This window comes from Podarcis erhardii, assembly GCF_964252035.2.
Source record: "Podarcis erhardii genome assembly, chromosome: 5".
NCBI classification, from domain to species: Eukaryota; Metazoa; Chordata; class Lepidosauria; order Squamata; family Lacertidae; genus Podarcis; species Podarcis erhardii.
The window spans coordinates 54,969,284-54,981,342 of record NC_138509.1 but is presented as its reverse complement, the minus strand read 5'-3'; the positions used below and the strand labels follow the sequence as shown (position 1 = coordinate 54,981,342).

Here is a 12,059-nt window from a genome sequence, read left to right as displayed (position 1 = left end):
TGCCACTTATTAAGAGCTTTCACAGAGCTACAGTTTTCATAGTTCCCTGGGAAGAGGGATTGATTGTTAAGTCACTCTGAGAATGTGAAAGGCATAAGGGTATCCTAACATGCCTAAACACCCTTAACAAACTACAGTTCCCAGGATCCTTTGGGGAAAGCCATAGTTATTCATAGTGGCATGATACTGCTTTAAATGTACATTGCAGGCCACCCCCCCATTCTTTCATACCTATTAAGTATTGTAGCACACCAATACAGTGGTACCTCTGGTTACATACTTAATTCATTCCGGAGGTCCATTCTTAACCTGAAACTGTTCTTAATCTGAAGCACCACTTTAGCTAATGGGGCCTTCTGCCGCTGCCGCCGCACGATTTCTGTTCTCATCCTGAAGCAAAGTTCTTAACCCGAGGTACTATTTCTGGGTTAGTGGAGTCTGTAACCTGAAGCGTCTGTAACCTGAAGCGTATGTAACCCAAGGTACCACTATAATGCTTTTCTGAAGGTAACCAAAGTTGAGCTCTTGATACTGAACATGGTTTGGAGTTAGGCTATCCTAAAGCCCCACCCCCACCCCAAACAAACCAAGAAACACACAACTCAATTCCTCTGCAGCTGCATACATATTTGTGTTTACTCAGAGTGCTCCTACCACTGGTTTGGAAGGTAGCGTCCACACAACATTAGCCATAATCAGTATCTGTCCTGTCATTTCATATTAAATACTGCTTGTGATGTCTTTCCCCTCCCCAAACCAGCTTCCATCTGAACTGAGAAAAAGAACACCCTAGCTATGCATTAAGCTGGTAACGCTTACACAGCCTGCCTCTCCCTGCCATTGGAGGCTTGGTGTTTGGAAGAGGAGGTGTTCAGCCCAGCCTTTGCATCCAGGCTCCGGAGTTCTTCCTCTGTAGGATGATCAGCTGATCCATCCTGGCTTTCTAGCTGCTATGAAAAAGCTTTTGTTTTTGCAGGCTTTTGAGAAGTTTAGTTTTCCCACTATGTGGCTGTTTGCTCTGCTTTGGAATTGTCCCTGTTGTGTTTGTTTTTTATTATATTTGATCATTTTTATTTTTTATGGTTGTTTTGATGTGTATTTGATTTTCTTCTTCTCTTCGGGTGTTATTTCATACTGAAAAGCAGGAGATACAGTTAAGGGTAAAAGAATGAATTGTTTAACACAAGTCTAATAAGAGGATGATTACCTTCATTAAAGCCCATATATGTGCGCTTTGAGTAACAAAACCCATATCTACTTCTGCAGTCTCATATTTCTCAGATATGGAGAAATTCAGCTCCCAGGTGAGGCACATCTCCACTAAGATATGACACCCCCCTTCCAGGGACCATAACTCTAGGGCTAGGACATGTAACAAAGGTTAAATCTCATGGAATTCTGATGGTGGGAAACAAAGTGCAGTTTCCACACCATGGAAACACTTTGCACAAAACAGCCTGGCCTCAAAATGCACATTCAGAACTTGAGCACATTGTGAATGATTCTCTTCTTAGAACTCTAGCAAGAACCTCATGCTGGGACTCAATACAAAACAGGGTTTTATTATTATTATTATGGTAGGAGGATCAAACTTGTTTCATCAAGAGTGGCCATGTGCCACTTTATTGCATGTTACAGACTCACTAATTGGATTTTCTGTATTTCAGCTTTATAGCTCTATGGATTTTGGAAGAAGATGGCAGATTATGCATGAACGGATTACTCCAAACAGATTTTACTGGTGAGTTTCCTCCCATTATATTATAACTGCATAATAATGGATGGTCTAGCTAGGATCAGTAACAAAGCACACATTTTGAAACTGATGGTCTTCATTCCAAATGGTTTCTTCACTCATTCTTAGAATCACTGCAACATCAAACCAAAGTTAAGCATTTTCCAGTGTCATCATTTTAAGTAGGAGAAATTTCAGCTACGTTTCTACATTGGATTTGAATAAATCCCAAAATCTGAAGCAAAGTGGGGTGCCTCAAAAGGATTTTGGTTTGTCAGAGGCTGAGGATCTGTACAAGGTGGCACATGTTCAAGAGGGGATCCCTCAAGCACATCAGTGAGCTAGACAAGTGTCTACTGACAGCAAAAATAATGTATCTAAGCTTAACACAATGCCCTAATGCAAATGTGGGGTGATGAGGATAGGCAAAACAAACACTAGAAGAGATGCTGGAGGAACAGCTCTGTTGTGGCTGAAAGGACTAGCTTGTAATCAGAAAGAATGATTTTACTCAGATAGTTAATCTATTTTGCTTCTAACATGGAGTGATTTATCTGGGCAGTCTAGTCTGCCTGAAAATTTCATCCACTTCTGTAAAACAAAACAATTGGGTGGGTGGGGGGAATGGGGTAGGGATGATAATAAAATAAACTTTGATGGACTTCAAGCCATATTGGACATTTTATGAAGCACCTTGGTCTGAGGCAAATTGCTTTCTGATGTGCCAAATTGGGGTCCAACCAAATCATGATGTTAATAGACAACTCTAATTTAAACATATGCTCAGCATTGTCACTGTCCTTAATTAGTGTTATATTTGTATAATTGAAGTGTTTCCACCCCCATCCTACTGTTTTAATCCCAAATCCTGCCCTCCCCCCCAAAAAAGATATGCTCAAAAGGGTTGTGTACTAGTTCCTATATATTTGGGAATAAGTCTGACCTGTTTTGGAACTGCTCTGTGTCTTTTGATTGGTAAAATATTGTAAAAAGGGAATCATGTTGTGCAGCGTGATATTGATACATACATATGCACACACTGAGAGCCATAGTAGTGTAGTGCTTAGAGTGCTGGACTCAGACCTTGGAGACCAGGGTTCAAATCCCCATTCAGCCATGAATCTTACTGGGTGATCTTGGGCCAGTCACTCACTCTCAGCCTAACCTACCTCACAGAGTTGTTGTGAAGATAATATGGGGAGGAGAACTCTGTGTGCCACCTTGAGCTTCTTGGAGGAAAGATGGGTTATAACTGTAACAAACAAACAAAATATATTTACTCCTACACACTGTTAAAACACCAAGAGAAAGATGTGCAGTTACATCAAGACAGCTCTGTTGTGATGCTATACACACATGCAGCATGTATGTTCACATAAAGATTGCATTTTTTTCAAATGCTTTACCAAAGTGCATATGCATATTGTAAATGTACAGGAGAGGAAATGAAACAACTGAACAGAGGCAACTGAAATATATGGCATACTGGGCCAGCATAGGTCTCAGTACTAAATTCAGAAGCAAGAAACTGACTAATTCCTAAGATAATTCGTTCGGCTTTAGAAATAAGACCAATGAAATTTGGAATTTCTGAAAACTGGGAGGAACTTGGGTTATTGGAATTTCAGAAGCATCTCTACTTTGTTGTCTAGTTCCTTTTGGAAACAGCCAACAAACAAATCCATATTCTCGACTTGAGATGATGGTTGGTAGGCTGAGTTGAAAAGATTCTTCCTCCTCCACAACTCCCTTGAGTCTATAGTTAGCTCATCGTTTATGCTATCTGTCATTTCCCAGCATCTTATTAAATTTGCAACCAAGTGAAAATGTCCTCTACCCTGTAGGGAGAGGAAACTGTGCATTTCCAAACACATCAGTCAAGCTATTTTCCTAATTCTGTTAGTGACATGTTATAACATACTGATTCCCAAGGGGTGATGTTAAAAGGGAGAAAATGAGCACCCTATGCTCAAGTTAAGAGGTTATGGGACAACCTACTTTATAACAATGTCTCTTTCTGTTTTCCTCTCTGCTGCATAATTGCCTCTATTTTTTTCCTCTCATGTCCTATCAGTTGGGCAAAAGTGCACGTGGATTCATCTATCTCAAAGTCAATGTGAATAGAACTAGCGAAGATCCTTGATTCTATTCTGCTGCTGAGAAAGTATTGGCAAGGGTAAACATACACTAAGACATTCAGGAATATGAATTGACTCATCAACTAAGAGTACCAATGAAAAGTCTTCTGCTAGGAGGGCAGGTGTGTTCCTGCTCAGTGACCATTCCTGCCAAAGGCAGTTTTAGGGTGGGGCAACTAGTGCGGTCACACTGGGCACCATGTTGCAGAGGGCACTAAAACAACGCATTAGAATGGACCACAAAAGGCAGGGAGCACTGTATTTTCGCATCACACTGCTGCTGAAATTTAAGAGCCCAGAGTGCCACTTCTCCTGCTAATTCATACAAAAACTTCTCTCCTTCCAGGCAAGCAGTAGACATTAACACAGCTCAAGGACACATTGCAGCCTGGCAAAAGCACTTGCCGAGAGAACGTAGGGCAAAGCTGGGAGGGGTGTGGCCTTGGCAGTGGCATGACCTAGTGAGAGTCTAGATGGCCAGACAGAAAAGGGCTTGAGGGCTTCATTTGGCCCCCAGGCCTGAACTTGAAAGAGGGTTAATATGTCCACGTCCACCTATATTTAGTGAATTCCACTCCCATTTCTTGACAAGAGAAGTAGAGAATCAGTCTTTGCATATTGCTCTGAAATGCAAATCACCTCCTTTAAGTGGCTGCTGCACCTACAAGTATGCAGCCAGCTAGCAAAGCACTGCAGCCTAGGTAACAAAGCATCAAGGTAAAAAGATGTTTAAAAGACTGTTGAGATAAGCACCTGTGTGAGTTTAGCATCATAGTAAGGCTAGGGCATACAGCCTTCTCCTTTTCCTGATAGCAGGTAACTTAACTTTCAATATAAACAGCTCCAATAAAGAAAAACAGCTATGAAGGTTGAAAGCCAGAGTGTCTCTGATCCCATGCCTCCTTTGCGATGTGTTAAATCTAAAGTACTACTGGCTCTCAAGGGATTTTTTTTATTTTTTTAAAAAACCCTTGCATTGCCCATTTTTGCAGCTCTTCCATACCCTTTCTCTGTCCTGACTATGCAAAAGACAAAAATAGCTTTGTAATCACACCAGATGAATGCAAACAATGTTTGTTGAACTTCAAGCCCTGCTTTACAGCTATACAAAATGTTGAACTGCGAAATTTAGTTGCATTCCAAAAATTACGTAAGTGCAATTTTTTAAAATGTATGGACAATTTTGCATATTTGCAAAGAACACGAGTCTATCTCTTTCCTGAGACACCTTTCTTTCTGTTTTGATATTTTTCTAAATATCAACCTGGTATTGAAATAGCCACAGCTTTATTGGTTACAGATGTAAGAAGGCTTGGGCATAGAATATATATTCTGGATCAGCCAGTCTGGTTGCTGGCTGATAACTTTGTCAGGGTCAATGCCAGGTGAAGGAAGATGATTTTTAGGTATGTGTGGAGCCTTGTGTGATCACTCGCTCCCCACCCCTGAAAAAATATATATCTAGGGAAATCCTGTTTTAAAATCAGGAAAATTATTCCCCCTAAAATATCGTATTCTTCTGCCAAAGATAAACCTCATAAAATCTGGCTCAGGCATTCAGTGAATGTGAAGCAATATCTCTTGCCAACACAGTGAAACAATTGGGCTAGACTTGCACAGACTGGGTTGATATTAAGCACAGAATGGAATGATTCTCCTCCCACTCATTTCATTGTGTGCTGGAAATTGAATTTAGAGGGTTTGAAGACCAGGTATGTGAACAATTTCAGTTCACAAACTGCTTCTAACTTTGTATTCCACTCTGGCTCATTTTCATTTCTTGTTGACCCGATGATCAGAGCTGAGTGGTAGCTGCTGAAAGTAGGCAGAGACCTAGTTTCCTCCCCTCCCAAGACCTACAGGAAATAATGACGTTAATCTGTCCTTGTTTGACTTTAGCAGGGTGTTGATTGGCATAATGCTTAGAAAAAGATGGTGGAGGGCTAGCAGAAAGAGGCAGGGAGGAAATAAAACAGTTTAGGTTACAGGTATTTTTCAGACAAGGTGACCAAAACCCAATAATTATAATAAACCACAGTCCTTCCCGCTATGATGAGATGTACTGGTTTATTATAATTATTTCTAAATTTACATTTCTACATGTGAATGAGCATACGTAAATATGTATTCCTTTTGTGCTCTTTTTGGGGGATGCATAAGTGACCACCCTAATTTCAGGGGATTTTCAGGGAAAGTTCAGCCATCAGTTGGTATCTTATTTTTTTATTCTTCCATCCTTTCCCCACAATTCAGAGTGAGTTTTCTGCAGTTATTATGACAGCTTTTTTATTGGATCATTGTAAGGTTCAGATAGTACCAAGCTTAATCAACCAAAGCTGACCTTGATTCTTTTCCTTGAATGCGTTGAACTTTGGCATGACTTCATCATGTTGTAATTATAGTAAATAAATTTGCACAGTATCCACAGGTGGTTGTCATGTCCAGACCAGAACTGTGGCTATTGTTACCTACAGTATATTGAAACAAGCCAGGATTGTTAACCATACTTTGAAGCAGGCTTGGTTTAATAAACCAGGCAACAATGTAACAACAAACCATGGTTGGCTGAAAATGGAGTATGTGCTTCTAGTCTCCTCACAGTCATGAAGGGGGAAGAGTGGGGAGGTAGGAGCACATGAGTCTGAGGCTTATGCATGCCAAAACACAGTCGATGTGCAACATGTTTTGAGCCTTCATGATTTTCACCCATTCCCAAAATTAGCAGGAGGGACTCTTGGCTTTGAAAGACAAAGCACGAGCAATGTTTAATGCACCAGTCCTTTATGTGGCAACGTCTGATATGCCTTTTTTTTTTTTTTAAGATAGTCTGATGATTATGATTATTTTTTAAGCAAGTGATGCCCCAAGACATTTGGAAGCTTTCTCTGTCATTAAGTTTAAACCACTCTCACATTTAGCAGATTGAGCGGAATGCATGCTGTGTACTAAACACAGTCTCTTATCATGGCAAAACAGACAAGACACTTCCCCACTTGTTTTGAATGTGAGCCATTTTGTATAGCTCAGTAACATTCCATTAAAGATAAGGAGATTCGTCTTTTATGCCTTTTCCCCATTGGAAATTAACAAACTCTTTTAAGATGACTATACATCAGCAGTTATATGAGGCAGAATCCATTCTCAGCAAGAAGAGAGAATTGAAACTCCTGTCCTTTTGTTTCCTGATATTCCCCAGAGCCTCCTCTTTAGAAGGAGCTTAGTTTAATTTTGCCATCATTAAGCAGAGGAGACATGAGGCTATGGGAGAACTTCAGACACGGAAACCGGGATACACCACAGCTCTTTTAAGTAAAGTAGGTTATGTGAGTTTCCAATCAACTACTTCTTTCCATGGATGATTTTGACAGTACTGTAGATGAGAAATCTCTCTATTTTATAGCTGTGCAGAGGAACAATTGAACTGGCAGTTGCATTGTTTAGACTTCAATAGCACCAGCAGTGTTAACAAGCTGTTGAATGACAGCTGTCCGCATAAGGCGTGTGCTATGGATTTGTTCATAGGTCAAGAATGGGGAACCTGTGGCTGAACACCCATCAGCCCCAACCAGCACGGCCAATGGTCAATAGTGATGGGGCTGTAAGCCAACAACCTCTTAGGTGTTAGTTGAAAGATGAACATTTAGGATTTTTGTTGCTTTTTGGAGAATTGTTGAAAGTCGTAGACTGACAGGGTGTCAGGATCCACTGCTGCTAGGTAAGGTAGCACCCCCCCCCCCCAAAGCTGATGCTGCAGAAGTCAACTGAAGTAGGACTGAGCTTTGGAAGCTGCCAATCAGTTAAGAAGTATCTACTTCAGGCTTCCTCAAACTCGGCCCTCCAGATGTTTTTGGCCTACAACTCCCATGATCCCCAGCTAGCAGGACCAGTGTTCAGGGCTGATGGGAATTGTAGTCTCAAAACATCTGGAGGGCCAAGTTTGAGGAAGCCTGATCTACTTGCTGACCCAAAGCTCAGAAAAGAGCTCAGCTAGAAGGGGCCATTATAGCTAGATCTGTGCTTAGCAAAGCTTCACTCGACTAGATTTTGCCCACCTATTTGCAGTTTTAGGCCATCTGCCACCATTCAGTTCTTGGAGTCTCTTCTCCTGTATCATCCTATTCATACATCTGGACATTATCTAAGGAGTCCCTCCTATTTTACCTATTTGTCTTGCACACAATATCAGCCTTCTCAGTGGTGACATTGGTGGCTGTGGTTGGCTGAGGCTGAATTACTCCTCCTTTTCAAATGTTTAGTTCAGAAGGTTTTGGATATATCTTAAGTTGCATGAGTTTACTACTAGTGCTCAGTTGGATGTCTGCTTTTCTTTTAAATTTGTTTTATTATTTTGTGATAGTCATTGGCTTAGATTCCAGCTAGGTTATGTGGAAGGAACAACTCATTGCATTCATGGACAGAACTGAGAACCAGTGGAGGGACCTGGTGGTAGAAGCGGGGATACATTTTTAACAGATACCCCCTGCAGCCCTTTTCACTGCTTTTCATGCTTCTCTCAATGGCCCCACAACCCTCTGAAGCATGGGGCTGCAAAAAGATTATGATATCAGTGAAAGTTGTTTCCTTCCACTGATGAGAGCATCTCATGGGTATAATCCTGCTCAAAGGATGCTCTTGCTGGCAAAAGGCTAGTTGGAATCTGTGATGGGATAGTGAGCTGCTTGTGCGTAAAAGCTTGATCCCTCTGGGGTTTGGCTGGTCATCCAAACCGATGCACTAACGGAGCCCCCAAAGCATGACTCCGTCAGTCGCTGGTAGAATCTGACAGTGGGCGTCTACGGAATTTACGCCAACATAAAAGCTCTTTGACAGACATGCGCTTTCGAGACTCTCTGCGTGACAGTTTCCGGCGAAGGGTGGGCGTTCCCAACGGGGGTCCCGTTACCTCTCCACTACTCTCACTGGAAGCATCCCAGAGCCTCCCCTCCGCTGTGACTCCTGCACTCCCCCTGCTGGTTCCCTCTTCTGCTGCAGATTCTCTCCTATTCTCCTGGAGCCTGTCCACCACCTGTCTCTCCGATGGCAGTTCCCTGACATCCACCTCCCCCCCAGGGCCCCCTTCACCCCCTCCCGCCTCCTCTCCCACTGGCGGTGAGGGCGGAAAGCCCCTGAAGGAACTCTCCTCGTCGTCCGAGGATTCTAACACTTCCAGCCACGGCGTACCGTCTCTCTCCCCGTCTTCCTCCTCTTCGTCGGAGTCGGCTTCTTCACCCACCCCTGACTCTGGGAACCCTTCAAACTCTCCTTCCTCATCGGTGGTCCCAAAGTGTTCCCTTCTAAATCGAGCCACGGGTTGCGGTTTTCTTGGGAAACGCTGATGAAATGTTTCTATTAAAACCTCGTCATTGACTACCTCTGCTGGTACCCAAGTGTTTTCCGACTCTGCTTCCCCCTCCCATTCTACCAGATATTCCACCTGATTCCCCTTCCACCTGGAATCAATGATTCCTGCCACGTTCATGTCGCGCTCTCTCTCTTCTATCACGGGCGTTTGGGTGGCCTCTCTCTCACGCTCCCCCCACTCGCGTCCCTCTCGGTACGGCGACAGTAATGACCTGTGAAATACTGGGTGTAATTTCATGTGACTGGGCAGCCTGAGTTTGAATGCCACTGGGTTGACCTGCTGTATGACCTCAAAGGGTCCCAATCTTTTGGGCCTCAATTTCTTACTCCCGCCCTTGAACGGTAGCCCTTGGGTGGACAACCACACCCGGTCCCCCACCCTTATAGTTTCACCTTCCTTCCTATTTCTGTCTGCTTGCTTCTTATATTCTTCCTTGGCTTTCTCTAAGTTAAGTTGAAGCTGACGGTGGATCGCCTCCATCTCTTCAAAAAAATATTCCGCCGCCGGCACGCTCCACCTCTCCCCTCCCTCTCCTGGGAATGCCCGGGGGTGACACCCATAATTTGCCAGGAAGGGACTCATCCCTGTGGACACGTTCTCCGCGTTGTTGTAGGCAAATTCTGCTAGAGGTAACTTATCCACCCAATCATTTTCTCTGTCTTTTACATAACACCTCAGGTATTGTTGTAAAACCCCATTTGCCCTTTCCGCTTGCCCATTGGTTTCTGGGTGCCGGGCAGTTGAGAAATTGAGTTCTACGTGCAGTAAGCTCATAAGTTTCCTCCAGAACCTGGAAGTAAATTGTTTCCCTCTGTCGCTGACCACCCTCAAGGGGGCGCCATGCAACTTGAAAATATGTTCTACAAACAACTTGGCGGTTTCCTCCGCTGTGACTGCATGTGAACAAGCTATAAAATGACACATCTTGGTTAATTGATCTACCACCACCATGACAGCTGTTTTGCCTTTGGATTTTGGCAGGTCCGTCATAAAATCTATGGATACTGCCTCCCATGGCCTTTCGGGCGTGGGTAAGGGTTGTAATAGCCCCGCTGGCGCCACCCTCTCTCCTTTCGCTCGCTGGCACCTGTCGCAACCCCTGACATATTCCCGTACGTCCTCCCTCACCTTGGGCCACCCAAACTCCCTGGTAACCAACCACATGGTTTTGTGCTGTCCAAAATGTCCCGCTGTGGGGCTGTCATGCAACTGCTTGAGTACTCTGCCCCTCAGTTCCCCGTCGGGTATGTACAGTGCCCCTTTGTAATACAACGCCCCGTTCTTTTCTTCGAACCCCCCTGTGTTCTCCTCTGTCCTCCGGAGCTCTCTGAGTTTCTCTTGGGCGTATTCATCGTTCTCCGTACCCTCTATCAGTTCCCTCTGCCCCACCAATGCCGCCCCACACACCCAGCGGTCTTCAGGGATTACATGCCTTGCCTCAGGCTCTCCCTCCCCCTCTAAGTACTCAGGTTTCCTGGAAAGAGCGTCCGCCCTCACGTTCTCGGAGCCGGGCACGTAACGAATCTCAAAGTGGAATTTGGAGAACTCCTGGGCCCATCTCACTTGTCTCTGGTTCAGCACTCGGGCTGTTCTCCAGTATTCCAGATTTTTGTGGTCAGTTCGGACTTGAACCTTGTGCTGCGCCCCAATCAGCAAGTGCCGCCATTTCCGGAATGCTTCATGAATGGCGAGCAGTTCTCGGTCGTACACTGTGTAGTTCCTCTCTGATTTGTTCAACTTCCGCGAGAAGAATGCACACGGTCTCCATTCAGACGTATCTTTTCCCGGCTGGAGAAGAACGGCCCCCACCGCTCGGTCTGACGCGTCAGTCTCCACTCTCATTGGTTGTTGTAGATCCACGTGCAAGAGTTGCTCTTCCGACGCAAACGCCTGCTTTAAGCGTTCAAACGCTTGTTGCGCTTCTTCCGTCCAAACAAATTTCTTTTTGCTACTAAGACAATCCGTGATGGGCGCTGTTAAATGGGCAAAGTTTTTGATGAACTTCCTATAGAAGTTTCCGAAGCCCAGGAACCTTTGCACGTCCTTCTTGGTCTTTGGTGTTTTCCATTCCAGTACCGCTTGAACCTTGCTGGGATCCATGGCCAATCCCTTGTCAGACAACCGGTACCCCAGGAATTCCACCTCCTTGGTATGAAACTGACACTTCTCCAGTTTCACCCACAGCCGGTTTTCTCGCAGCTTGCTCAGTACCTCTCTTACATCTCGCACATGCTGCTCCTCATTGTCTGAGTACACCAGAACGTCATCTAAGAACGCTACGCAGTTCTTGTAGAGCAGTGGCCCCAGGACGTGATTCATGAATGATTGAAAACAGGCGGAGCCCCCTTGTAATCCGAAAGGCATAACGGTGTACTCAAAGGCCCCCAAGGGGGTGAACATAGTGGTCTTCCACTCATCCCCCTTTCTCACACGTATCAAGTTATATGCCCCCCTAAGGTCCAGCTTGGTAAAAATTTTCCCTTTTCTCACCCGTGTTAGAATGTCATCAATTCTGGGCATAGGGAAAGTCACTGGTTCTGACACTGCATTTAGGGCCCTGAAATCACATACAAGCCTGGGCTTGCCCGTGTTTTTTTTGTCCACAAAGAACACTGGGCTGCCCCCCACCGCTCGTGACTCTCTGATGAAACCTCGCTTGAGATTCTTGTCAATGAACTCCCTTAACTCCTGCATCTCACTGTCTGACATTGCATACAGCTTGCCCACTGGCAATTGTGCTCCTGGGAGTAAGGTAATTTGACAATCAAAGGGTCTGTGCGGGGGCAGTTTATCTGCTTCTTTTTCGCTGAATACGTCAAGCAAG

General features: G+C 44.4%; 1 protein-coding gene across 1 annotated transcript in view; it reads left to right on the top strand.

Annotated features, from left to right (window-relative positions):
• SORCS3 (sortilin related VPS10 domain containing receptor 3) overlaps nt 1-12,059 on the top strand; it is a 419,522-nt gene that overhangs the window by 249,656 nt on the left and 157,807 nt on the right. The window contains exon 5 of the mRNA XM_081863378.1: nt 1,668-1,741. Coding sequence (XP_081719504.1) covers nt 1,668-1,741 — 74 coding nt within the window. The remainder of the gene's footprint in view (nt 1-1,667; nt 1,742-12,059) is intronic.